Here is a 25616-nt window from a genome sequence, read left to right as displayed (position 1 = left end):
GACTTTCAAACTCAGTGACTGGGGCTCGCGGGGCTGGCGCAGGAGGAAGGGGAAGGCAGAGAGACAGCTGAGTCCAGGAAGGCTTACAGATGTTACCAAAAAAAGGGGGGGGGGGGGAGGACAAGGAAGACAGAACTGGTGCACAGACGGGAGGGAGAGGGAAGCATGCCTGCAAACAGTGCATGCGACCCTTGCTAAGTTTTAAATGAGCCCGTGTTTCTTTCGAATTACAACAGGATTTGAAATTACGTAGCTCCCCCCGCCCCCCAGCAGAGAGAGCGGTGTGCTTCCTAGAACTGCACAGGGGAGCCAGGGACCAGGCTGAAAAAGTTCATGAAAGCAAAGCGCACAGCAAGGAAGGGAAACCAGAGGTGACATGGACAGCAGGAGGTCCCGCCTGGCCCCCTGGCGATGCTGGGGACCGCGCACCGGCCTCCTTCGCCCTTGCCTTACGGTTATCACATGGCCTGAGTGACAGGCCGGGCGCCCACCCGCCTGGGCAGGCCCGCCTCTCGCCAGGGGACAGGGGCCGCCCACCCTGCCCACCGGGAACTCACCCGCTTCATTTGCATTCTCAATTTCATTTTGTCCTTTTCTTTTTTCCTCTTTCAGATCATTTCCTTTGTGCCTCTCTCTCTTTTAGCAAAACAATATTTTGACACCCTCCTCCCATGTATTAGAGCCCTTCTCTAGACATGGCGCAGAGTCCGCCCTGATATTTCTAAAGAGCTGTTTTCACAGCCCTCTCCTTTGGCTCTGAAATTATGTATATGTAATTGGTAATTAAAGGTGTGAGCTTTTCAATACAAACAGTATTGCTCAATGTTAGATCATTAAAGGGAAAAGAGGCTCCGAATAATTACCTTTTTCCGTCCCGAGAAGAACGGTTCACGGGAACCCAGGCCCCCCCCCACCCCCACCCCCGGAACCGCATGGGGTAGGAGGGTGGCGATTCCATTTTCACCGGAGCAAGGCATCTTTTCATAAAACCAATTGGTAAATTAATTACGTAGCATTGTCTTCCAACTCCTTTCCAAGCCGCCTCCCTTTGCTTCTTAAAGCGTAATGAGTGGTTTCTGGGGCGGGCGTTGTGAAAGGTGCCTCTCGAACCTTCCAGGGTCTTTCTGTTGGAGGGAAGCAGGTCCCGGTGTAGGCTCTCCTCACCTGCGGGGTGTTTCTGTGGGGCCACGTTCCGAATGCGTGTCCACGTTCCGTTCATGGGAGGCTCAGTCTGCTTTCCTAGGACCCCAGGCAGGATCTCAGACGCCCGCCTCCCTTCTCAGCAGGACCTACTCGAGGACCCACACGCTCATGTTTCATACGTGTTCCGTGCCGGGTTCCGACGACCGTGGACTCAGTCCCGCACACGGACGCGCACAGGCCCCGAAAGAAGCCCGTGTTCGGAAAACACAGAGCAGGAATTTATGTGTAGGATGAGAGAGGCCACAGGACTTTCCCCTGAAATTATCTGTTCTTTGGCTCGGGCCCGCCGATCACTTCACAGCCACGGAATGTGTTTCCTCCCTTCCCTTCCTTCCCTCTGGCTCCTGCGGTTTTCCAGATCCTTCCTAACCAGCTCACAGCTTAACATGTACCTCCCCCCCGCCCCCCCCCCCCGATGTCCCACCTCTGAGGACCCCGACACGCGTGCCATCTTCCCGACCACTGCCATTGGCTCTCAAAAATCTCCACCTCGAATCCACTCCGACCCGGAGGGAGGGCGCAGCTCCGTGTCCACGTCCCTGATTTATGACACCGTTTCTGCTGCTGAGTCTCCCAGTGCCCGCCGAGGGGGTTGCCACTTTCTGAGGTATTTATTGGTTTCAAAATACTTGTGTCCTAGGCCCCTTACAAAAAAAATAAAAATACGGAAGTGTATCAGCTGCTAAAGAAATGGGAAAATGTACGAACCCCATTGAAAGTGTGGTTTGTCATCTGCCAAGAAATGCCTCTGGAATCTGAAGGATTCTTCCCCCTTGTCTTTTTCTGGGAGCGAGAGTGACACCAACAGGCACGCGGGACAGGGGCGGCTGGCGGGTGCTGGGAAACCTACTGGGCGCCGGTCTGACCCGTGCCGGGTGCTGGGGACGGCCCGCTGCCCCTCGGCCGCAGCCCCGCAGCCCCGCAGGGCCCCTTCCCTTCCCGGCCTCGCGCTTCCTTTTGATATTTCTCTTGGAACGGACACTCACTTGTTGCTGGGCACGTGGGCTCCTTCCTCTCGGCAGGCCTGGGCCTCTGACGGCCGCCTGCGTTTCTGTCTTCTCGTCTGGTGTGCCGCCAGGTCTCAGGTAGAGGAATGCAAGTCGGACTCGCAGGAATGGGGGAGCCATGAATGAAAGGTGGAGGCCAGGGGGCCAGAGGGCTCTGGGTCGTGGCTCTCAGCCTTGGCTGCCCATCGGCATCACCTGGGAGCTTCAATCACAGCCACCTCCGGGCGTTTGGCTCCCAGGGTCCTTGGCCTGGGCGTGGAAGGTTTTCCAAGATCCCCGGGTGACTCTCAGATGTTGCAAATTTCGAGGGACACGCGCCCCATCTGGGATGGCTGAATCGCTTGTGAAACCAGCATGTGCGTTCGGACGCTGTGGGTGGGGGTGGGGGTTGGCAGAGAATCCACTAGGAAGCAGTAAGGTCAGCCCTGCTTCAGCCACAAGCTCAGGGAGCCATGCCGTTGCTCCCAGACCCTCAGTTTGCCCATCTGTCGCCCACCTTCGGGATGGTGCGCCCCTGCCCCCGGGAGTCCGGGGGAGGACGTGGCGAGCTCTGGCGTCCCGCAGCGGAGGGGGCCTGCCTGCAGGCGGGGACGGGTTGGAACGCAGGCTGGGTGCTTGTGACTGCCTAAGCCCATCTCTGTCTTCTCTGCCCCCCTCTCCTTTCTCTCTGCAGCGGAGGCTGACCATGTGGAGGCTGCCATCCTTGAAGAAGACGAGGGTCTGGACATAGAGGAGCCCGGCGGCCTGGGGCTGTTGGTGGGTGGCCCCGACCCTGACCTGCTCACCTGTGGACAGTGTCAGATGAATTTCCCCCTGGGGGACATCCTGGTTTTTATAGAGCACAAGAAGAAGCAGTGTGGCGGCAGCCTGGGTGCCTGCTATGACAAAGGCCTGGACAAGGGCAGCCCGCCGCCCTCCTCGCGCTCCGAGCTCAGGAAAGTGTCCGAGCCGGTGGAGATCGGGATCCAAGTCACCCCCGATGAAGATGACCACCTGCTCTCGCCCACGAAAGGCATTTGCCCCAAGCAGGAGAACATGGCAGGTATGGCACGTCGCCCTCGCCCGGCCGCTGCACCAGCCACCTCCCGTGTCCCATGCCCACCTTCACCCCTGGCTGTGTCGGGTGCCGGTGCCGGGATGGCCTCCGGGCCACCCGCTGGGCTCGCCCTTTCCGAAGGCCCACCGTCCAGGTGATGCTCAGGGGGAGACGGGCCCTGGGTTCAGGGCGGCCCGACTGGCTGATGGTGGCTTTGCTTTTGACAAGGGGGCGCGGCACAGGTATGGCCTCGTGTACAGGTGGCCAGGAGTGCAGAACGGGAGCCTGGAAGTCTGGCTGGCCCTCACGGTGCGGTGGTTCATAGCTTCGTCTCTGGCTTTGGAGCCCTAGCCTTGGGTTGGAATCTGTGCTTCACAACTTGGCCTGATCCGTGTCCGCATCTGTGAAATGGAGCCTGTGACCCCTCTTTCCTTAGGGTTGTTGTGAGCTGGGGGGACTGCATGGGGGCGGTCCCTGGAGGGCACTTATGAATGGGGTCGCTCCTTTTCTCCCCCTCCTCTCTCTGGCCTCCGTTTCCCATTTGTGCAAAGAGGCTCCTTCTGACACGGCTTTGTCCCCGTGGGTAGGTCTGGGAAGGGATTGTGGGCACTTGTTGGTGCACTGCGCCCCTCGGGGAGGTTGGGCATGCCCTTTGGTCCGCCGACTGAGCTGGCCACCTGGACCACTGGTTCTTTCCGCCTGAACAGCAGGTATGGGGCTTGTGGTCTCCGGCCAGTCTGCTCATCATGTGGTTTTGCATGAGTCCCTCTCTCCAGGCCCTGGCATGGCCTGCCGGATCCTCTTTCATGGGGCCCAGGCTCTGTGCAAACTGGAGTGCTTGCTCTGGCTCATCCTTCTGAGCCCAGGAGACCTCGAGGACAAAGGAGGGCTCTGGCCGGCCCGTGTCCCCGAGAGCGGCAGCCTGTCCCACAGCCATGTGGCATCAGATTGGGTGCAGATGAGGGTTCGAATCCTGATGGTTGGCTTTGGACAAGTCGTTCCTGGACCCCTGCCTCAGTTTCCCCATCGGTCATCAGGAGTGATGACACTGGCAAGCCTGCATGAGGATTACACGAGCAGCGGCTCCCTGAATGCTTTGCCAGTGGATTTTTCTTTGGGGCGGTCCCCTCTGTGCTGTGGTGTGCAAGTAGGTGTGGGTGGCCGGCTGGGAAAGTGTGTGGATCCGTCTCCACCGTGTTTTGGTCATGGAAGCTAGTGGGGAGGTTGGAGGGACTGAGGCTTTGGTGCCCCTTGGAGGGTGAGCCAGGTAAGCCCACAGGTGAGATGGATGGGTGTGTGTGCAGAGACCCCCCCCCCCCCACCACCAGGAGGCAGTGGGTACGGTAATACAGCAAGCCCAGCTTCTCTGTAGCAGCCATGTGACTGTGGGCCTCACTTTGCCCATCTGTAAAATGGGATCAGTGAGCTAGCTCTCTCTTACGGAGAGACTGTGGTGGTCTGCGCTGGGGACACTGGCCTGTGGGCCTTGCCTTCGAGTGGGTGTGTGTCCCAGCAGGAGAGCTCCCACACTCCTATGGCACCAAGGGCGCTGAGGAAAATGTCCCAGGCCACGGTCACGGAGACCCTAGCTTTCGAGTTCCGTGCAGAGCTGAGTGGTGCTTCCTGCGTTGAGTCTGAGAACAGTGCTGGGTCCCTTTGTCTGTACCGTTGAGGTCCCCACCTTTCTTTTCTCAATCGGATGCGTGAAGATTGTTCTCCCCAGCGGTACAAGCGCCTGGCATCGGTGCCCACCGACCCCCCCCCCCCCCCCCCCGCATTCCAGGTGGCAGGTGCTTCCCAGGGAGAGGCTGCCGACCACGGAGGGTATGTGTGTTTAAGAAAGCGACTCAATATGATTTCATAAAAGGCCACACTAATCTCCAAGGCACTGTGTCTCCCTCCCCTGCACCCTCCCCCGCTTTGGTTGTAGGTGGCGATACAGCGGCAGCCTCCAGTGTTTTTGCTTTATGTGACCAAAGGTATTCTCGGCCTTTTCTGCTCAGCGACAGGACGAATGGCTTTCTCCATTCCTGAAGAAACATGTGAAACAATCCCTTAGAAGGCTAAAGAGATGTGTCTGTTCAGAGCGTTTGAAGTGGTATTTTAATCAAGGGCACAAAACAGTCTCCGTGCCCTGCCAGCCGGAGACGGCCGTCCGTTCGACAGCCCACCTCGCTCTTCTCTCTCTTGTCCCCCCGTTTCCCCTTTTCCCTTCCTACTTTGGCACCAACTTCTTTTTTTTTATTATTATTATTTAATAAAAAGGGAAGATTAGAGAATAAAACTTCAGGGGCTCAAATGTATAAAGTAATTTAATATGGTGGGAGCATTAATTATTTTAGCGTAATTGAATTCTGAGGACTGCAGCGGTTGCATTTCTGTCGACAAGCCCTGTTTATTATTTCTCTGTGTAGATTAACAGTAAAGGAAACACAGATAACTTTCAGTTATTTATTGTAAAATAAATGTGTCAATTCATGTGTAAAGCAAGCTGCTCAAAGATAATTGAGCCTTTATATTTTAAGAGGGGGGCCAGGAGCCACAGGCGCTGCTCCCCCCGGCTCCCGGAACCCCGCCCATCTGCTGCCCCTGCCCCTGGCTCCGCTGGCCGTGCCCAGGCCTCTCCGGTGGCTGTTCATTCTTGGGGCCTCGCCCCTGGCTTGGTGTCCGAGGTGAGGTGCTCGCGGTGGCCAGGGGCATGGGGACTTTCCTGGGGGGCAGGTGCTTCCGGAAGCTATGATCCGGAAATGGATGGGCAGGGCTGGCTTGTAACTATTCGGGGACCCTTCCACTCCTGTGGGCATCCCCAGTGAGAACTACGTTGGGATTCTGTCCGTCATCGCACCAGGGCGGGACTTGGGATCACCCTTTCTTGGACAGTAATTCTGGGGATGGGTAGGAAAGGATTCGTTACTATTCCTTTTTATTACTATTATTATTTTTTTAATGGCAGAGAAATAGGAGAATGGCAGGAGGAAGTTTCTGAAGCTTTGTCTCTTGCGGGCATTCATTCATTCAAACATCCATCCATCCTTTCATTCATTCAGCCACGGAGCGCCTACTGCCCTGCCCCCCGTGGTGGAGTCCTAGGGGCCCGGAGCGTGTGGGAGGATGGCCGTCAGGGCTGCTGCTCTCTCCCGCGTGGGGAACGTGGCCAGAGTGCGGGCGGGTAGGGTCCCTGCCCTTGATGTGTGGAGCTACCGGCCCAGGCCCTGCTCCCTGAGCGTCCACTCTGGGAGAGGAGGTCCGTGGTGCGTGTGTCCCATCTGGGGACAGAGAGGTGAAGCTGGTCACGGTGAGGACCTTGGCTTAGAGGTCCGTGTCGGAGGAAGGCATCTGATGCTGGTACCCGCCAGCCGATGGAGGAGTTCTTCCCTTTCTTAAGATCCCTTCCTGCGGCCTCTCCCTGCCTCTCTGAGGTTTCTGATGGAGCCCGGGGCGCATCCGTCAAGGGGAGATGAGACCCTGGGAGGGGCCAGCAGGAGGTTCCAGGGTTTGCACAGAGCAGGGGTCCCTGAGCCGCTGTCTGGGGTAGGCGTTTCGAGGAGGGGTGAGGAGAAAGGGAGCTTAGGGGGCTGTGGGGCTTGTGGCCTGCTGCCTGGAAAAGCACCCAGGCCAGATGCGTGCCACCCGGCTGCCTGCCAGCCTCGCTAAGCTGCAGTGCCCGCACCTGGGGACATACCTGACAGTAATGGTGACTTTAAGTGGCACGTGCTACACGTGTGAGCGCCCTCCTCTTGCCCCAGCCCCATCGTTTCCTGGGGTTCTGAGAATCCCGCCATCAGAAACAACTTCAGAACCCCTGTGGTGCTGTCCTCTGTGTCCCCACCCTGCTGGCCCCCATCCTGGTCCCACTGCTGTCCTGGGGCCATGCGCTCACGGTGTGCCGCCCTGGGAGGGTCTCGGGGGTCGAAGGGGCCAGGGCTCGCTTGGGCATTGGCTGGACCCAGGAAAGTCAAGTCACTTTTCTGGGCCTCAGTTTCCCAGTCTGCACCTACTTCCCAGCACACGTCCAGCTGGCGGTAGACAACGGAAAAGGGGGAACTTTGAAAAAGCCACGCTCGGGAGGGCGTGGACCCTGCTTGGTGCACGAGGTGTTTGCTCTCCTCAGTGGACGTCTTGGACGTCTCAGTGTACCGTGGCTCTCTCAGCCACGTCCTCGCCATCCCTCCTTCGAGTTCCCATCTCACAGCCACGGGAGGGGAGGCTCTTGATCACAGGTAACGGGTTCTTGCGTGCCCTCCCCTCTTCCACAGCCAAATGAAGCTATCACGGGAGGAATGAGCCGTCAGCCGTCACTCAGAGCTTTGCCTTTTGCCTTCTCCTCCTCCTCCCCCCAGACCCCAAATGTCAGGTTTCTGGAGACAGGCAGGAGACAGGCAGCGGGTGACAGGAGGTGGCAGCTCCCCCTGGGCTGGAGGTGGCAGGCAGGTCCTCGCCCGCCCACACGTCTTCACCCGGAACCCCGAAGGCCAGGGTGGGCCTGGGTGGAGGGCGGTGCAGGCAGCAGGCAGGGCGCAGACAGGGGGTTCCGTTTGGAGTCCCCGTGACCCATTGCAGGACAAAATGCACTGGGGAAAAAGGGCGCCTCATCAGCTGGAGGATTTTCATGCCGCTCTGAGACTTCGCTTCAGACTTTTAAAAATAAATAAAATAAGTGCGGGGGGAAAAAAAATTAGCTTGGCCGGTGGCAGACGAAATAACTTGCTTGTGCTGGAAACTCGAGATAAACTCACTTGCAGGTTGTCTTGAAAAACTTGCATTTGATATATTTCGAGTTGTTATTTTCCCTCCAAATTAAGATTGGTTAAATCCATGTGTGTTGTGGCATGGATTATCTTTTTCTATTATTAAATCGTGACAGCTAATTATTAGCTCTGTCTACACCAAGGAAGAGGGGAGTGCTCTGTCAGAGGGATGTGGCCTGGGCTCAGGCTGCGATGCTGACTGCCCCCTCTGCCCCCCCTTCCCCCCCCCTGCCCTGAGCTTGGGCAGGGTTGGCGAGTGGAGGGGAGGAGAGGGCCTCCCTGGTAACCCACACTAGGCTAGATGCTTTTCTTGGGTAGAAATTGTTGGCGACACCGAAACAGATACCTGTAACCCCACTTTGAAATTAGACATTCCTAACCCTACTTTAAACTGGGGTTCAGAGAGGTTAAGGGACTTGCCCAAGGTCACACAGCAAAGTGGAATCAGAGTCGGGTCAGCCTGGCGTCCTGGGATCACACAGGGATGGAAGCTTTTAGGGGGCGGTTGGCAGAGCCATTGGAGGCAGGCACTACCTCTAGACCCCATCCAGGGTGGTCCTGGTAGCTGGTCCCAGGCTTGATCCTTGCCCATACGGCCAGGAGCCCTCAGGCTCCCCAGAGACCCTGGCCCATACACAGTCTGCGTACTTCCTGGTGAAGGCTGTGGAGAGGCGGGGGCAGGAAGAAGAGCAATAGAACGTGAATTCAGGCAGACCCGGGCTGGGGTCCTGGTTTTGCCAGTGACTGGTCTGATCTTCAGCTCTCTGAGTCTCCGTTGCCTGTAAAATGGAGATCATCCTTCTTATCTTTCAGACTTCTCGTCGGTGTGATTTAGACAACTGATGCAAATACTAGGTCCCCGTGATCGTCAGTTGTTAATGACACTGAGTCACCAGTGCGATGCAAAGCAGGGTTCTGGCCTGCCGACCTGCCCGGAAGGACCTCATCGCCACCCCTCCCGTTCTTCCCTGTGGGGACACTTGTTGGAGCTTGTGTCCCTGGTCCTGGCAGGGCTGAGTCCAGACCCTAGGGATGTTGAGTCAGGACAGGTGGCCTTTTGCCACACCAGGCTGCCCAGCCCTGTGGCTCGAGACCAAGCATTTCTTCCCCTTGCAGAGTTCCGGTTTCCTCACCTGGAACCGGAGCGAGGGGTTGCTGTCCGGCCGGCCTCCCCGGGAGGCGGTACACCAGCTGTGTGGCCTCTGCGAACAGCATCAGCAGCCACAGAATGTGACTGAGTGTCCACTGAGCTGTTGTGGGAAACTTTACTGAATGAAAACCAAGACAAAAGTACTGGTCAGCTACGGGGCCATTTTTTTCTTTTTCTTTTTAAGTTTGGGGCCGTAGGATCTGTGGTTTAGGTCGATGGCTCCTACTCTGGGTGGGTCAGGAAAGAGGGAGGGAGGAGGCAGGAGGAGGAGCCTGGGCTCTGGTGGCCGGAACATAACCGACAGCCTAGTTACTGTTATTATTATTAGGGCTTTTATTTGACAGTAAATAGTTAGCAGTTGACTTAAGTTTTTTATTAGGCATTTGACAGCTTTTTTTTTTCCCTTTGCTAATTTTCATGCCTGACTAATGCATACTCACCAGCTCTAGACTCCGCTAGGCGCGGGCTCCGTGCAGGAAGTCCTAGAAATAAGGCAGCCCGGTTGTCAGCCCTGCGCCCTTGGGTTCATCTTTTCACGGAGGAGACAGAAAGACTGACTTGTTCATATTAGGATATTAATGGAGCACATGCTTTTAGAGCTTCCGATGAGCCAGTCACGGTTTGGAGGGCTTGACAAATCTTAGTCAACTTAATCCTCCTCACAACTCAACGGGTAGGTGCAAGTGTCAGCCCCACTTTGCAGAATTGAAAACTGAAGCACAGAGATGTTAAGTCACTTGCCCAAGGTCACACAGCCGGCGAACAGGGGCTCAGGGTGTAAACTCTCCAGTCACGCTCTGCTCTGTGGTGAGGCGGTGCTGCCCTGGCCATATGTCACCTTATGTTCCCACCCTCTGTCTCCGCCCCGGAGAGGTGGTAAATCAGATATGACTGTCATCTTAGAGACGAGGAAACCGAGGCACAGAGAGGGTAAGGCCTTGCACCATCACCCTGTGAGTAAGCCTAGAACCCAGGCTCCTGACTTCTGGCTGATGAACTTCACGGAGTAGCACTGGGTGATCCCTGGGTCACCTCCAGTTCGGTCACTGTCCCTGCCACAGGCTCCCTCTGCTCCCAGCCAGGCAGTGGGTGACTTCCAGTCCTTGGATGACGTGCTGTGATGGGACCTAGGGGCTAGTGTGGGGTGAAAGAGCCAGGACCGTGGCCTCCACCTGTCCTCCATGCGTCTGTGGGTTTCGTGTCGACGCCGTTTGTGCAAAGTCCATCTTGTGAGGAGCTGACTCCTGTGCGAGTGTTGGATGCATGGGGTGGGGTGAGAAGGTATTACCAGTGGTTTCCAACAGCTGTGAGGGCCTGGCGGGAGGGTGGGGCCTTCCATTCCAGCTTCTCACCTAAATCCCCTCCCCACCCAGAGGCCCCGACCCACCCCCTTTCCTCACTTGTTACAGATGGGGCTCAGTAAGTTTCCTCGGAAGAAATTGGCGGCTGGAAAGGAAAGCTCCTATCCTAGAGCAGTGGTTCTCAACCTTCTGGCCCTTTAAACACAGCTCCTCATGTTGTGACCCAACCGTAAAATTATTTTCGTTGCTACTTCATCACCGTAATGTTGCTACTGTTATGAATCGTCATGTAAATATCTGATATGCAGGATGGTCTTAGGGGATCCCTGTGAAAGGGTCGTTTGACCGCCAAAGGGGTCGCGACCCACAGGTTGAGAACCGCTGTCCTAGAGGCTAAACAGGGTCTCTCTCCAGCTCCCAGCTGGGCAGACTCTTTGGGAGGAATTGGAGCACTGACCCTGAGGTTGAGAGCTCAGGTTCAGGGACCTCGTGTGCCCAAGCCCCTAATGTTTGATAGTTGATATTTTTGTTAAGAGGCCCCCCCACCTCCCCACAATTGTATAAGCCTCAGCCCCGGTGAAATCCGGACCCACCCTGGCACAGGCAGTGCTAGGTGGCGGCCAGCGACCTAAGCGGGCAGAGATGTCAGCCTTCCCTAACTGAACCCCGGGAGGGGCTCCCCATGGCAGGTGTGGTCAGGGCCTGGAGGCCCCCGGCTGGGCCCAGGGCGGTGGGGCCTCTAAGCCTCGGTTTGTTTTTTTCAGTGGATTTTCTTAGGGCCCTCCAGCTGGCCTGCTGGTTTTGATGTGGAAGGGGAGGTGGTTCAGGAAGGAGGAGTCTGTGCTGTGTGTGTGTGTGTGTGTGTGTGTGTGATGGGGCTGGAGGAGGGGTGTGAGAGTGGTGGCCTGAGAGGGAGAGGTGAGACCCCTGGATGAGAGACAGGTCTGGGAAAGGCTGCCTACTGCTGCTCAGACTCCATGGAAACTGGGACTCTGGGCTCCGCTGGGTGGAAAACAGCAACAAAACAGCCTTTCCTTTGGAGGTGGGAAGTCAGAGCCCCCAGTCCTGGTGTGGAGACGGGCAGCTTTCAGACGGACCACGAAGGCAGGGAGAACTGCCCAGCCCGGGACAGCGATGCTTGCTCAGGGCCCTTGAGTGCCTGGGGCTGAGTCCCGGCAGCTTGCGGAGCCTGCTGGTTGTAGGTGTGGACACAGCCTTAGGCAGATGAAGCGAGATTCAAAGGCACAAACTCACAATGCAGAGTCCGGGCCTGGCGTCCCTAGAGCCTGGTCTGGTGGGGCTCGAGCGAGGATACCTGTCCACCCTGCAGAGTCCAGAGAACACCATTTCCTGACTTCAGGAAAGGGACTTTTTTTTTTTTTTTTTTTTTTTAAAAAAAGAAACCAATGTATTTTTTATTGATTTCAGAGAGGAAGGGAGAGCGAGAGAAAGATAGAAACATCCATGATGAGAGAGAATCACTGATCGGCTGCCTCCTGCATGCTCCCTACTGGGGATTGAGCTGGCAACCCGGGCACATGCCCTTGACTGGAATCGAACCCGGGACCCTTCAGTCTGTAGGCCAACGCTCTATCCACTGAGCCAAACCAGCTAGGGCAGGAAAGGGATCCTTGAAGGCAGTGGAGAAAACACTGGCTTTGTTTCCACAGCTTTTTGGGGCAGAGTATGGCATCTGGAGAGTGTACCCCCAATGGGATTCTAGGGGTCCCCCCTCCCTTGGGACTGGGGTTGGGGACTGCCTGCCCTGGGCTCAGTGTGATGGCTGGGTCTTCCTCTTCCTTAAGGAGAAACAGGGCAGACCTTTGATGACCCCTTCCCACCCCAGCCACCGGCTAAGTGGGCTGAGGTTGGTAGACCCCACAAAACTAAGCTCTCCAGGGACGCCAGAGCGGATTCTTTTCCCTCTCCCACCGCGAGTTCAAAGCCCGCCAATTAAGCAGCCTAAACAGTGTGGTCTTCGCCCTGCATCACTGACATCATGGGCTTGTAAAACTTTCCCTGCGAAGCAGGCCACTTCATTCGCCGGGAAAAAGAAGTCTGTAATTTTCCTGACCTGGCCTTTGCTTTGGAGAGAATAGGAAAGGGAGAGAGAACTCATTTCCAGAAACAATCGGCCCGAGAGAGCAAACAAGGTCCATCCAGTGTGGGGCCCGCGGTAGGGAGGGTAGGGAGCGCTGAGGTCCAGGACTCCCCAAACCACGTGCTGTGCAGACGCGGAGGCTGCCAGGGGCTTTGGGGCCTGGGCTGGCACGTTCCAAAACTAGGAGGGGGGAGGTTGGGGAGATGGACATCAAAATCCTTCCGACTTCGAGAGGGAATCCCTCCTCCCGCTGGCATGAAACCACCTGCCTCCCGACTAATGCAGTTTCCCCCCCTGCTCCGCCTGTTGCAACTTGCAAGACTCGTTCTGCCCGGGTCTGAATCTCCAGCGACCCCTCCCCCCCTGCCCCCTGGACCTTGCCCACCTCCTGCAAACCATCCCTTCCCCGCGGGAGGGGGCAGCGACAGCTCCTCCTGCCCGGCCTGCTTGCCGGGGACTTCAGGCCCTGCCCACTAGGGGCTCGGAGCTTGGGGTCCTTTAGTCTCCCTTCACTGCCAAGTCCAGGCACACAACGGCCCTTTCCTTCCTGAGGCGGGTGGAAGAGCTCAGGCGGGGGCGTGGGGGCGGGGGCGTGGGGGCGGCCTGCACCTCTCCGATCCCGATCCCGCACGGGAACCGGCAGACACTCTGGAAACTTTGTGATTGTGCGGGGGGGGGGGGGGGGGGGGGTGGCTTCCCTGCTGTCCGTGCCCCGCCCCTGCCCACCGGGTACCACCCCGCCTTTGGGGGGCGCGCCTGTGGCCTGTCCAGTGGCCCCTCGGGTGCGCGGCTCTGCGACCATCAGCCACCTCCTTCCTGCTCTCCAGGCCGACCCCCAAGCACGTTGATTGTGTCTTTCTGGGGCGGGAGGGCCGAGGGGGCTCCAGGCACATGCATAATTCGGGGGCTTAATAGGCCAGCTGCCGGAGGGGGGCGGGGGGGGGGCGAGGGGCGGGCGGAGGCGCAGCTGACCTGCCCGCGTCTGGCCTCGCGGGGACGGCGCGCTCCTTTCTTCCTCCCGTGACAGCTCCCCTCCCCCTCTGGGCCCGGGTCGGGGAAGAAGGGGGGCTGGCGAGACGTCGGGTTAGCCAAGGGGTGGGGGCTTCCTCCCTGCACCCGTGCAACTTTTGCTTTGGGGGGCGGGAGGCGTGCAGTGAATCGGATCCGCCCCAGGACCCAGGTACTGCAGGAGCTGGGGACTCTGAATGCCGGTTTCCTGGGAGCAGCCCCCGAGGTTTTTTCCGAGCCCCGCCCCCCGGCGGCCCCCTGAAGGCCCCCAGCCCTGCTGCGCCCCGCCGAGCTCGCCCCTGGCCCCGAGCCAGCCCCTTTCCCGGGCTGGGCTGGCTGCCGCTGGAGATGGATGGAGGCGGAGACCCAAGGTCAAGGGCGGGGAGCCCGCCATCCTGGGGCCCCTTTGTGCGCATGGGGCCGCCCCTCCTCCACCCGCCTCCCCCTCCCCCGCTCAGGGGCCGCGTGCGCGGGGCCCTGGCTAGTGACCGTCCCAGACCTGGGGAATGGCATTTCAGGACCCCGAACACTCCTGCCAGTAGCCCCTCCCCAAAACCGCGGGGCGCAAGGGCCTGGGGTCCTTGCTGGGGCGGCTTTCCTGGGGCCGGGGTGGGGTGGGGGTGCCCCAGGACCCCCTCTTCTCCCCCCTCTCCTCCCACCTCCAAAAGCTGAAGGGGCGTGCCTCCCTCCCCAGCTCGCGTTGGCCCAGAGCTGGGCAGGTCCCTGGACCCAGGTGAGGCGGGGATGGAAGGAGCCTCGGGCCCCTGTGCATTTTGTGTCCTACAGCCCCGTCCAGAGGCGGTTTTCTTGGGAATCCCCCCTCCCCTCCCCGCCTTCCTGCAGGAGGGGGAGCCTGCTTTTCTAGAGGGAATTCCTGGGGCTGGGATTTTAAAACACTCGACACAAGTGCTTTCCCAATTGTGTGGGAATGGAACCCTGCACTAGAGTGGGGCCCGAAGCCCCGTGGAAGTACAGGAAATGAATGTCAGCCCTTCCTCCAGCACGGCTTCTTTTACAACCAGTGCCCTCCCTCCAGGAGAATTTGTATGCAAATGGCCACCTCGCTAAGAGTCTCTAGTTTTGCTTCTTAAAAATTGGCCTCCAATTGTTTAAAGCACTCCAGCCAGCCCTTAAAGACCCAGAAAAGCAGGGGTTTAGACTCCCCATGTCTTTACCACAAAGCTCTGGAGGAAATGCTCCAACATTTCCCCGAAGCTGTGACTCTGGAAATAAAAATGTATGCTATTTGGCTAGAGGAGATTAAAAGTTTACCTTCGCCGGGACAGCTTTTCTAGGCTGGGATTGGGACCACGTCTCTATTTTTCATTATTCAGAAATTTGCTGTAACAAGCGTCAAGGTAATTTTTAAAAAATATGCATGTACATATCTCCTTCTGATCTGGGCTGATCCAGATCATAACAGAATACTGCCTTTTCTGTGCTCTCAGGGGCACAGTATTTGTAACCAATGCCTTCCTGGCATTTTGAGTAAGAGTTGACCTTAAAAAAAAAAAAAGAAAGAAAGAAAATCTCCATTTTAGTGAACCCGAACTCTGAGCAGCTAGCTTTTCTGCTGGAGGACTCTGAAGGTATTTGTCAGTTTACTTTTTTGAAAGGCCTGTGGAAAAGGTAACACATTCAACACTTGGGAACTCAAAACGGCTGGCAGCCCTGGACAGGGAGGTTTGCATATCTGCCTGAACTTGCTGGCCGGTTTCTCAGACGTCCATTTATAACAGTTCTAACAAGATAGAATCTGCCTTTGAATATCTGTAAATACAGGTAAAGATCACAATCCGGCTCTCATAATGGTCCAGGGCTGAAAAGACAGATCCCCGTGTTTGATTAATATTTATGTTGCCGGATTCCTTTAGAGAAAGGGAGATAAAACACCGGTCACGTGTGTGTGTGTGCTCCGGGGGCCCCATCCTAGGTCCCTGCCGTTTCTTCAGAAGGATGTACGTTTGGGGATTTGGGGAGACAAGGTGTGTGTATGGGGGTAATTGTTCAGGCTCTGCCTGGAAGCTAGGGACGTGTGGTTGGCTGACTTAATGGCTATTACACGAGGAGGAGGAGGAGGAGGCCAACTTATCTTTTTTCTTTATTTTGATAGTTCAGCAGTGGTAAAAATGACCGGTGATTTCTCCCTCCCGTTTTGGGGTAAGGCTGGGGGTGGAGTGGTGAAAGCCCCCCTTCCCTCTTCTCTCGTTCCTTGGAAGGCACTCACCTTTGTGTCCCCGTGGCAGGGTGGGCGGCCTTGCGCGTGTGTTGTTCTGAGCCGTACATGACAAGCCTGCAGGGCACAGGTGACTGGCCGCGCTTTGTTGCGGAGCCGTGTGGGGGAGATTTGCTTGGGGATGGGGGACTGTGTCAGCTGCATCCTGTTGAAATAAATGCCGGTGGAAATGGTCGTCAGTGGGACCCCAGGGAGGCCTCCTTTGGAGGTGTGGATCGGCATCTTCTGTTTTATGACTTTGAGAAATCTAGATGTTCTTACCGGATTTTCTAGAAGCGTGGCCTCTCAGAGCAGCACCTGAGCCCCGGCGACACCTTCGATCAGTATTTGTTGTGGCAGGAGCAGGAGGGGCCGCCTGGGTGTGGAAGCACCGATCGGAGATGTGGGCACGCACGGCGCTGCCAGTCTCAGATGTGTTTGTTCCTAAACGGCCCGGGGCAAACCAGCTCATCATCTCTTCGTTTCTCCGCTATCGAATGGGGATAGGCAATTGTGTTCGCTCCTGCCGCCGTCCAGGTGCCAGAGCAAACCCTTCCCTGGCAGTGGAGTCATTGCTGATTTCAAAGACATAAACGAGTATAGGCTGTCATTGTTCAGCTCCCGGGGGGTGGGGGGGGGCGGTGGCGGGGTGGGCAGCGTGACTGGTTTGCAAAAGGGCGAGGAGTCACATAGCTACTCGGGTAGCATGTCATGTTCAAGGTAAGGGGAAAAGATAGGGGACTTGGGGGGGGGCGCTGATAAGGAGGAGGACTTGAATTTTCAATTTAGTGACCTAATACCAATAGGAAACGCTTCTCCCCCATTCCCATTCATTTTAGGGGCCTGCTCCCCCAGCTCTTTGGGGACTGCCATGTAACTCAGAACCCTAACACCGACTGGGCTTGCTGTTGCCCTTGACCTGAACATACCAAGAAAGGTATCTTTCCTGGCATTTGGTGTCTGGCTCCAGAAAGAGAGGACTTGGGCAGGGGGAGTGCAGACCAAACACCGGTTGGGTTGGGGAGGAATTCATACAGCAGGCAGCCTTTAAGTGCGCAGTCTTGCTCGTCGCAGGTGAGGAAGCAACTCCCGTACAGACTGGCGGGGAAATTGTTTCGCTTTCGCCGCCGCCTCTGGAAGCTAACAGCCATTGGCATCTGTGCCCACAGAGCACACAGCTGGCGCTCGGAAACGGTCCCTTCACTGGGGAAGGAGAGGCCCTAAGTGTCCTGCTGGGGCTCCGTCTTCCTGTTTTGTTGTTTTTCTTTCCGAGAGGCGTGGATTCCTTTTTTCCAGCAAATGCTGAGTGACCTGAATTGGAGTTTTAATAGGAGTCACCTGTGGCAGGGCCGAGCCCCTGCGGTTCAGACTTGCTATTTAGAAAATACAGATGCTTGCTTTATGTGTTTCGTTGGTTCACCTCAGCAGGGCCGAGACCTCCGGCTTGCGTTTTGGGGTGTGGGTGTGGGTGGGGGGTGGCCTTCTGCCTTCTCCACGGGGCACTTGAGGGAGCCCTTGTCCCCTGGCATCGGAGCTGGAGTGGGGTGAGGGCATGGCAGATCCCCGTAGCTGTGTCGGTGCAGGCACGGAGCCAGAGGCTGTCTGGTGTTCCTTAATTGAATACAGATCTCAGTCAGTTCCATGTGGGCATGCCAGAACGGGCAGGGAGGGCAGGGAGGGTCCTCCTTCCCCCAGCTCGGGTCTTAGAAGCTCGGGCCCCCCACCTGAGTGGCCTCCAGGCCTGTCCCCACACCCAGCCTGCGTGGTTTGCAAAAAAAGGAAGGGAGGTGGGCGCCATGATGGTGCGACGCCCATGTAAACATTGTTTGTATGAACTGGGTCCTCTCTCTTTTGTTAGTGGCAGCTCGTTAATTAACCAGCACATCAGTGCAGCCTTCTTGGACACATGCATGTATTTGGGGGGGCAGAAGGTTGTCTTTCTCCTAAAACTCTGAACGGCACCGTTCAGGAAGTCCAGGTAGCTGCCACCTCTTCTCTCGGTGCCCCGTGGTCCTCCCTGCCGCCCCTTCCCACCCCCTCTCCCCAGCCTCCCCCTTAACCCCAGTGATGGGGCTCCTAGTCGGGTGGAGGACAGACGCGTTAAACGCAGCTAAATAAATCATGTTTACGCTTGGCGTTCTTGGGAGTGAAGAATCTGTTGGCTGTTTTTACTTCCTTATTTCTCAGCATTTGCTTCCTACCTGTTTTTGAGCTCATGCCCAGAAATAGTAGTTTTGTCAAATGAGGGTATAATGCCAGCCAGTCTCTCTCGCTGCCAAGGAAGCTGCTGGATTTTGCAAAACAGAGTGACGTTTTTTTAGTGACACTGATTCCCCCCCCCCAAAAAAAGAAATTAGGATGTAGAATAAGGGTATGAAAATGCACATAGGGAAGAAAAAAAATCCCCCCTTCCAGCCGCCCCTGAGGCTGAGGGATGCAGGGAGCCGGGAGCCAGGGCTGGGAGACAGGTCTCACTTCTGTCGCACTTGGCAGCTCCAGGGGCAGGAGGCAGCACAGACCGGGAGAGGCCGCAGCTGCCTCGGCGGCTGAGAGCTGAGTCAGGTTCCTCGCTCTCAGCCCCGAGACTTCATTTGCTCTGCCATCTTGGATGGTGTGGCGCAGAGATGTTTGTTTTCTTATTTCAGGTTGGTCTTGTGTCTGTGTCGTTTCCGAGGCCTCCTACTCGGTGCTTGCTGGATTCTTTCTCTGAGAGTACAGTCAATTCTGGTCCCAGCCCGGCTTGGGGGCCCGTTGGGACCCAGCCGCACGATCATTGTTTATATACAGAACAGCCAGGGAGGCAGCCCTTTCTCTGCCTTTTATCCACCACACTGTTTTGGGGTATCTGAAAAGTCATTGCCCTGGTGGGGTGCTGGGCAGAGAATTACAACCCAGGGAGCCTGCAGGTTAAAAAAACTTTAAGGTTTCAAAAAACAAATAAATGGCAAATACAGGTGGTGGTGGTGGTGGGGGGGGGGGCGGGTGCTCCTGCCAGGAGGCCAGGCCTGACTTCTCCGGAGTGTGTGCAGGGAGCAGCGGGCCTCTGGGGTGAGCTCAGTCTGAGGCCCAGCACACCAGCTCTGTTTCAAAAACACCAAGGAAACCAGGGCAGCAGGACCAGTGCCGGCGGCGTGCTGCGACCCCCCCAGTTCCTACGGGGAGCGCTCGGCGGTGAAATGCTGTCTCCACAGAGGACCCTGCTACGGTTCCTTTAATTACACCAAAGAGCGGTGTGACGCGCAGCTGAAGGCAAACCTCTGCAGCGGCAGCGGTGGCGGGAGCCGGGAGCCGGGCTAGACTGAGTCGGAAGGAGCAGCGTTACCAGTGCTACCCTGCTAACCATCTTCAGTGCATTAATCCCGCCAAGTGTTCATTTTTACGAATTTTGTTGTTGCACACACTGTACGCCACCGTTGGTGCGTTAGGAGATGAAAATGGATTTCGCGTCAGAAAATAAGCAGGGACGTGCCTGCCGGGCTGCTCCCTCGGAAGGCAACGTGAGACGTTCATCCTCAGACGCTACCTGTGCAGAAAGGCAGGCTGGCGATACGTGGATGAAACGCCACCCGCGTTCAGGAAACCCGGCCAGAGCAGCTACTTTGCTGGGGGTAATTGCAGGCCTCCAGGCAGTGGCATTGCAGACGTGGCGTGGCAACCCAGTGAGGCCACGGAAAGATGTTCTTATGTGATTGAGCCTCCGTATTCTATGTCTATTAGTAAAAGGTAAAACGAAATGAAAAGGAAAAATAAACGTCAGCAACAAAATCCAGGGAGAGTTTGTGTGTGTGTGTGTGTGTGTGTGTGTGTGTGTGTGTGTATTGTAGGCGACCAATTGCATAGAACTCTACTAACTGCAACTAAAGACAAGACATCTATTTAAACTATAACAGGGTCCCCCGTTTGACAATTTGATTTCTTCTTCTTTCTTTTTCCACCTTCTACTAACCGAGTGAAAATTCTGTTCACCTTCAAGGAGCCCTGCTGGCCCTGGGGTTGCAGGCTCCCCGCCTGCCCAGTACAACGTCATGGCCTGATCTTAAAACGGGGGTGGGGCCGACATTCCTCCCATCCCCCCGCCCCCCTGCACCTGGGATTGTCATCCCTTTTCCTGGCTGTAACCTCCTTGCTGGGCGCTGTGTTTCTCGGGGTTCTTGTTGTTGGCGGGGCTGCGTCCTTTTCGCTGAATTCTCTGAGGTTCTCAGAGTTCGGGCTTCCTCCTCTGTTGACGCTCTCTGCGTGCAGGCGGCTGAGCCGAAGCAGCGGTGGCTTCTGTGGACCCGAGACCACAGCTTCCTGATCCCCCCCCCCCCCCGTTTCAAACACGCCTATAGCGGACCCGCCCGACGGTTAGCGAGTGCCAGGGGTCAGCATTCCGAGGTCCTTCACTCCTCAGAGGCCAGGCCCTGTGGAAGCTGATGGGAAAGAGAAATGTGTTGTCAGTTGGAATCATCTTCTGGTTTATTTCCCTTGTGTGACGTGAGACGTCACTCTTGACGATGGTCCCTGCCCTCTCCATACCCCACCCCCCCTTGGCCTCCCCCTCCCTCCCCTCACATACACACATGCAACTATGAGAGATGGGGACATGCTGAAGGGATGTCTGGCCAAGCTGGTCATTGGGGTCTGGCCACGAAGTTCCATCTAAAAAGGGGCCATAGGTTCCTGACCCCGCGTCCCAAATCCTTCATGGCTGGAACCCAAATGGCTTATGCAGCTTTTTACTTCAGTTTATAGGCTGTGCTGTTTGTCGGGGGCCGGGGGGGGGGGGCGCATTGGGAAGATGCCTATAGTTTAGCGTTTGTGGGTCCTGAAGCAGCCTGAGAGGAGATGATCGGAGGAGCTTGGCTAAGCTGTTTTAGGGCAAAAGACGGAAGACAGGTCAGGAGGCCCGGAGAAGGGGCAGTGCCTCTGCTAGGCTTTTGCTGGTGACATCCGGAGAATCTGTCACCTCTAGCTTGTCCTTGGCCTCTGTAGCTTCCTGGGGATGGGAACACACACTGTGCCCTGCCCACGCTGCTGACACGTGTGTGTGTATGCGTGTGCACATGTGTGTAATCTCTGTGTAACAGATGAGCATGCACACAGTTTCCTAAAGAGTGAAACACATGGTTTCACCTGTTGTCCCCAGGCCCGCCCATTCCAGGATCGGGGCTATGGTTCCTGGGGCCCACTTGCTGAGGTCACCCCAGAGGACTCAGATCTGTTCCTGTGGGGGTCCCAAAGCCAGGGTGGAAGGCCTCGGTGTCTGGCTGGAGCAGGAGGAGTTCTGTTCATTGGCATTCCCAGTGGAGAGCCCCAGGGAATTCCCCGAGAGCCCGGCATGCACCAGGAGAGAGACAGAGCTCATGTTTTCCCCGGAGGGTTGGCTCAGGCGGCCAGCTCCCTCCACTTCCCCCCAGTAGGTCGGGAGGAGGCTTGGACACAGCCTTCCTCCCAGCAGGCCCCGAAGTGCTCGCTGCCACCTCGCTGGGCGGGGCCACAGAGGGACAGCGACTTGGGCTGCAGAAAGGGGACCTGCTGCTCCAGAGGACTCGGCAGCTGCATCTTGGGGAAGTTGGGGTTGGCAGCCACGGGCACCCGTGCTTTCGGGCCTGGTGCAGAGGTGGCCTGCACTCCTCACCGTGAGGCGCAGCTGCGGGGAGGACATTGCCTGAGCCCCGGTGGGAGGAGGAAGGCGGGCTTGGTGGTGTTGGGGGCATAATGTTCTTGGCCTCGCCTCTCCCTTTCTGGGGTGCATGAAATGACAGCAGGCCGGGGAGCAAAAGCAGCGGAGGCGGTGACTCACCCTCGACAGATTCCAGAGTGTGGGGTGGGCGGGGAGGCGCACAGAGGAGGGGCCTGGCTCAGGTGCTGGGAGGGACGGGAAGGCAGGCATGGGGGTCTCCAGGTGGTCGCTGTGGAAGCCCTGCCCTCCCTCGGTGCCCCCAGCCAGCCAGGCCCAGGTGGTGAGGGCAGCCCGTCAGCCCAGGCCACCGAAAGGGCTGTGTTTTCAGCAGGCAGCCCGGGACCGGCTAAATGTGGATTTGAACCATGTTTTCATGTCTCCCATGGAACGGCCTGAAGGAAATCTTTAAACATAGCTGTGCAAACCCTGTGAACCCCATTTCCCCTTCCCATGGCTCCTCCTTTAAGGGACAGTTACACATGAACCCCCAAACCCCAACCCATGGCAGCCAGGGACCCAGAGACCGGTGACGGGCGCCTGATTTAGAAGGAGAAGTTGGAAGTGGGACTGGGGGAGCCTTAGCTCCCCACAGAGGACTTTTTGGTCCCCCAAAGGCTCGGTGCCAGGAGCTGAGCCATGCAGTGCCCTCTGGGCCTGCCCTCCCTTCCCCCCGCCCCCGGCTTACAGGTTTCCACGGTGACTTTCGCTGTTCACCGAAATGCTTGCATTCCCTGTCTGCTTTGTTTTATGATGAGGATATACATTTATAATGAAGTGAAAAACAAGTTCCAGGCTTTGCTGGTTCCCAGACCTTGGCAATTAAAAACTAAGAAAAAGGTGAAATAATACCTGTGGAGGGAAGGAATTTATTATTTGAGGACCCCCCCCCCCACACACACAGGACCCTTGCTGCCCTGAAATTGAGTAACAAAGATGCCTTAGGACCCTTCCTCTCCGTTCCTGCTGTCTCAGCCACAGCCCTGCCCCTACACCCCCCTCCCCCCAAAAGGGCAAGGAAGACAGGTGATGGGTTAGGGCTGGGACCTGTCTGGTGAGTACCTACGCCGTCTCATTTGAGGTGGCACTCCGCTTCTTTCAAAGAGGAAATTGCCAAAATGGATGTCATCGGCCGCTAATTAGATGTATTTTAACCGCGGGGTCGTTTTGCCGGCTAATGCTGTTATTATGTGCTTCCATGTGAACACGCTGGAGCTGTTAAGCAGGGTCCTGCGGCCGAGCAGGCGGCGAATGGGGCCGCGGCCGCGGAGGCGCCTTTCCTTGGTGTCAGCCGGTCCCCCCGGGGTTGGCCCTGCGATGGGCAGGCCGGGCCCCTCGCCGAAGTCTGAGTCCTTTTAGCTTCTTGACATGCGCCCCTTTCCCCCTGGGACCACCTTCTTTATGTGTTTCGACCAGAGAGGTGCTGAGCTCTCCAGATTGGGGACCCCCAAATCACACCTCTCTCCCTCTAGCCGCGGTCACCGTCCTCCAGTCCCCTCCTAGAAGCAACAAATGACCACCCCGAACTGGCCGGCCTTGGGTTTTCAAGCCTGAGCTGGCTTCCCTCCCGATTCTCTCTCTAGCAAAACCGGAAAAAGGGTCCTGATTTCCCGTCAGGTGGGGGGAGGTGGGCTGGAACTTGGATAATGATCCTTCAATATGAGCAGCGCCTTTGACTTCCTGTGATTGCTCCCTCTCCCCGTGGCTGCCGGCCCCACCCCTTTAATACATAGCATTTTTATCATCCTTAAGACAAAGTAGCTGGCAAAATATTTAAGCGATCCGAAAGAAATGTTTTTATTTGCCCGCGTGCTAACTGGGTTATCTGCCTATCTTGTTTATGAAATTTGAGGCTGCCTTTCCTGCAGCCTGTTCCACTCTCACATCTTCCCCGGCTCCCATTTCCATATTTCTGCGTGCATGTTCTTTGTTAATCACTTGGCAAGCGCTTATTTGAATATTAAAAATTTCTTTAATCATCAAAGGCAGGAGCACAGTCTCATGAATATTCATATTTTTCCCCCTCCTCATTACCCTGCAGTAAAAGCCAAACAGCCATCAATCGCCCTCATTACAGGCTCTGGCGTTTTGATTGGCTGCCGGCTGCCCAGAGCTTTTTTATTTTTTTATTTTTTCCCTTCTCCTATGAGTTGTCTCTTACCTGCCAACGACCAAAAAAAAAAAAAAAAAAAGAAAAAAAAAATCAACAATGCAAGAATAAATTTCTCTGGTTGAAAAGCAACTGCAAACTTGTCACACAGTCCTTGTGGCTTGCTGCTGCCAAAGCGGCCAGCAGCACTACCTGGGCCCCTAAAAAAAACCCAAAAACAAAAACAAAAAAACCCAGGAAAAAAAAAGGGGTGGGGGGAGAGAGAGGAATAAATAAATAAATAAATAAATGGAGAGGGAGAAACTTGAGCCTCAGCGATGAATATTTGTCAAGAGAGTTGACGTAAGTTTCATTTGCATAATGACTTTGTACTTCTGCATTAATAAAATTTGCATATGAAGCCATGTTAATTACTCCTGATCATGCTTTTTGCATTCATGCATAGTAATTTTCTCCGACTTGTGAGAATTAATGTCTTGGCATGGGGGGAGGGGCGCGGGATTGTCAGGTTTCCTTGCCAGTGGCCCTCACTCGCAGGCGCTGGCTCCCTGTCTGTCTGTCTGTCTGTCGCCCTCCTGGGTCTGTGACTCATTTTTGCACTATCAGTAGGAGTTCTTGGCTTTAAAAAATGTATCCATGGAAAGGCACCGTTAGGGAGAAAAATATACATCTGCACAGTGTAGTCCGGAGCCCGTCTCCTGGCTGGGATCTGTCACCCTCCCACCCACGTGGGAGGGTCGCCCAAGGATTCAGCCTTGGGAAAGGCTCCATTCCCCTCAAAACCGGCCCCGCGTTCCCAGGAGGGATTTTGTGTCTCCACGCGCCGGTGTGTGTGTGTGTGTGTGTGTGTGTGTGTGTGTGTGTGTGTGTGCATGCGCGCCGGGGACGTGCGCATGTGCGAGGAACGAAGCCGCACCATCTGCAGGGCCCCTCCTGAAGGGAGAGCGGGTTACACGCCCCCTCGGAACGATGCATTAAAAATTACCTTACGCCCTGATGGGGAGCTTAAGAAACGTTTTGGGGTTTCTGCTTGGGCATTTTCGTGCCTCTTTGTGCAGACGCACAGAGTGAGTTGCTGATGCCCCTGAGCCGTGTGGTGCTGGGCGCCCAGCCTCGGTTTCCTCATCTGTTGGGGGGGGGGGGGTCATGTTACTGACTTCCTCGGGCGGCTGCTGGGCTTAAATGAGATGATATATGTATTCACTGTTTATTTCTCTTTCCCTAATGAAAGTGAGCTTCCATGGTAAGCAGGCCAGCCAGCCAGGGGTTTATTTTTAAGCCGCCTGGATCCCGGTAAAGCCGGGATGGCGTCTCGGCGTCCCTCTGCCACATACCACCGCACACGTGCGTCTGGTCCGGATCCAGCGGGGAACCCGCCGAGACCTCCAAAGAAATTTTTTTTTTTTTTTTGCAGGAGTTTCCTGTAGGGCTTCCTAGGGTGCCTTTCCATGGGGAGGCGGGGAGGGAGTTCCAGAAAGGAAAATAAATAAATGAATGAAGAAATGAATGGATGCATAATATAAACGAACAGGGTGACCAGTTATTGCGTGTTCACTAGAAGCTCTGCTCTGGCCAGGCATGTCCGGACTGTCCTTTGAAGGCGGGAGTCTGAGAAGTGACTCACCCAGGAAATGGCAGAGGTGAGATCAGAACCCAGGCCTCGGGCTCCCAGGCAGCATCTCTCTGAGCTCCCGGCTTCCCGTGCACGTGTCAGCCTCTGGTCACAGGGTCTGAGTGCTCTGCCAGGGGTTCTGGGTCCCTTGGCTGCACTTTATTTTTTTAAAAATATGTTTTCTATTGATTTTTAGAGAGAGAGGAAGGGAGAGAGCTTGAGAGATAGAAACATCAACGAGAGAGAAACATCATGGATCGGCTGCCTCCTGCATGCCCCGTCCTGGGGCCCGAGCCCGACACCGGGGCAGGTGCCCCAACCGGGAATCAAACTGTGACCTCCTGGTCCACTGGTTGATGCTCAACCACTGAGCCACACTGGCCGGGCGCTGGCTGCGCCTTTGAAGGCAGACACGCTTTCCTTGAGAAGGAACCAGAGCTGGGAGGTGGCCTGGGATGGGCAA

General features: G+C 56.3%; 1 protein-coding gene across 4 annotated transcripts in view; it reads left to right on the top strand.

The window, feature by feature from the left end:
- BCL11B (BCL11 transcription factor B) overlaps positions 1-25616 on the top strand; it is a 92133-nt gene that overhangs the window by 11643 nt on the left and 54874 nt on the right. For 2 of the 4 annotated variants that reach the window (XM_059686123.1, XM_059686130.1), the window contains one exon: positions 2884-3252. The exons of the other annotated variants lie outside the window; for them this stretch is intronic. In XM_059686123.1, the coding sequence (XP_059542106.1) occupies positions 2884-3252 (369 nt within the window). The remainder of the gene's footprint in view (positions 1-2883; positions 3253-25616) is intronic. 4 annotated transcript variants of the gene reach the window in all.

The sequence above is a fragment of the Myotis daubentonii genome, chromosome 1 (genome assembly GCF_963259705.1).
Source record: "Myotis daubentonii chromosome 1, mMyoDau2.1, whole genome shotgun sequence".
Classification (NCBI taxonomy): Eukaryota; Metazoa; Chordata; class Mammalia; order Chiroptera; family Vespertilionidae; genus Myotis; species Myotis daubentonii.
Note: the sequence above shows the minus strand (reverse complement) of the source record. Positions and strands in the feature narration are given on the sequence as shown.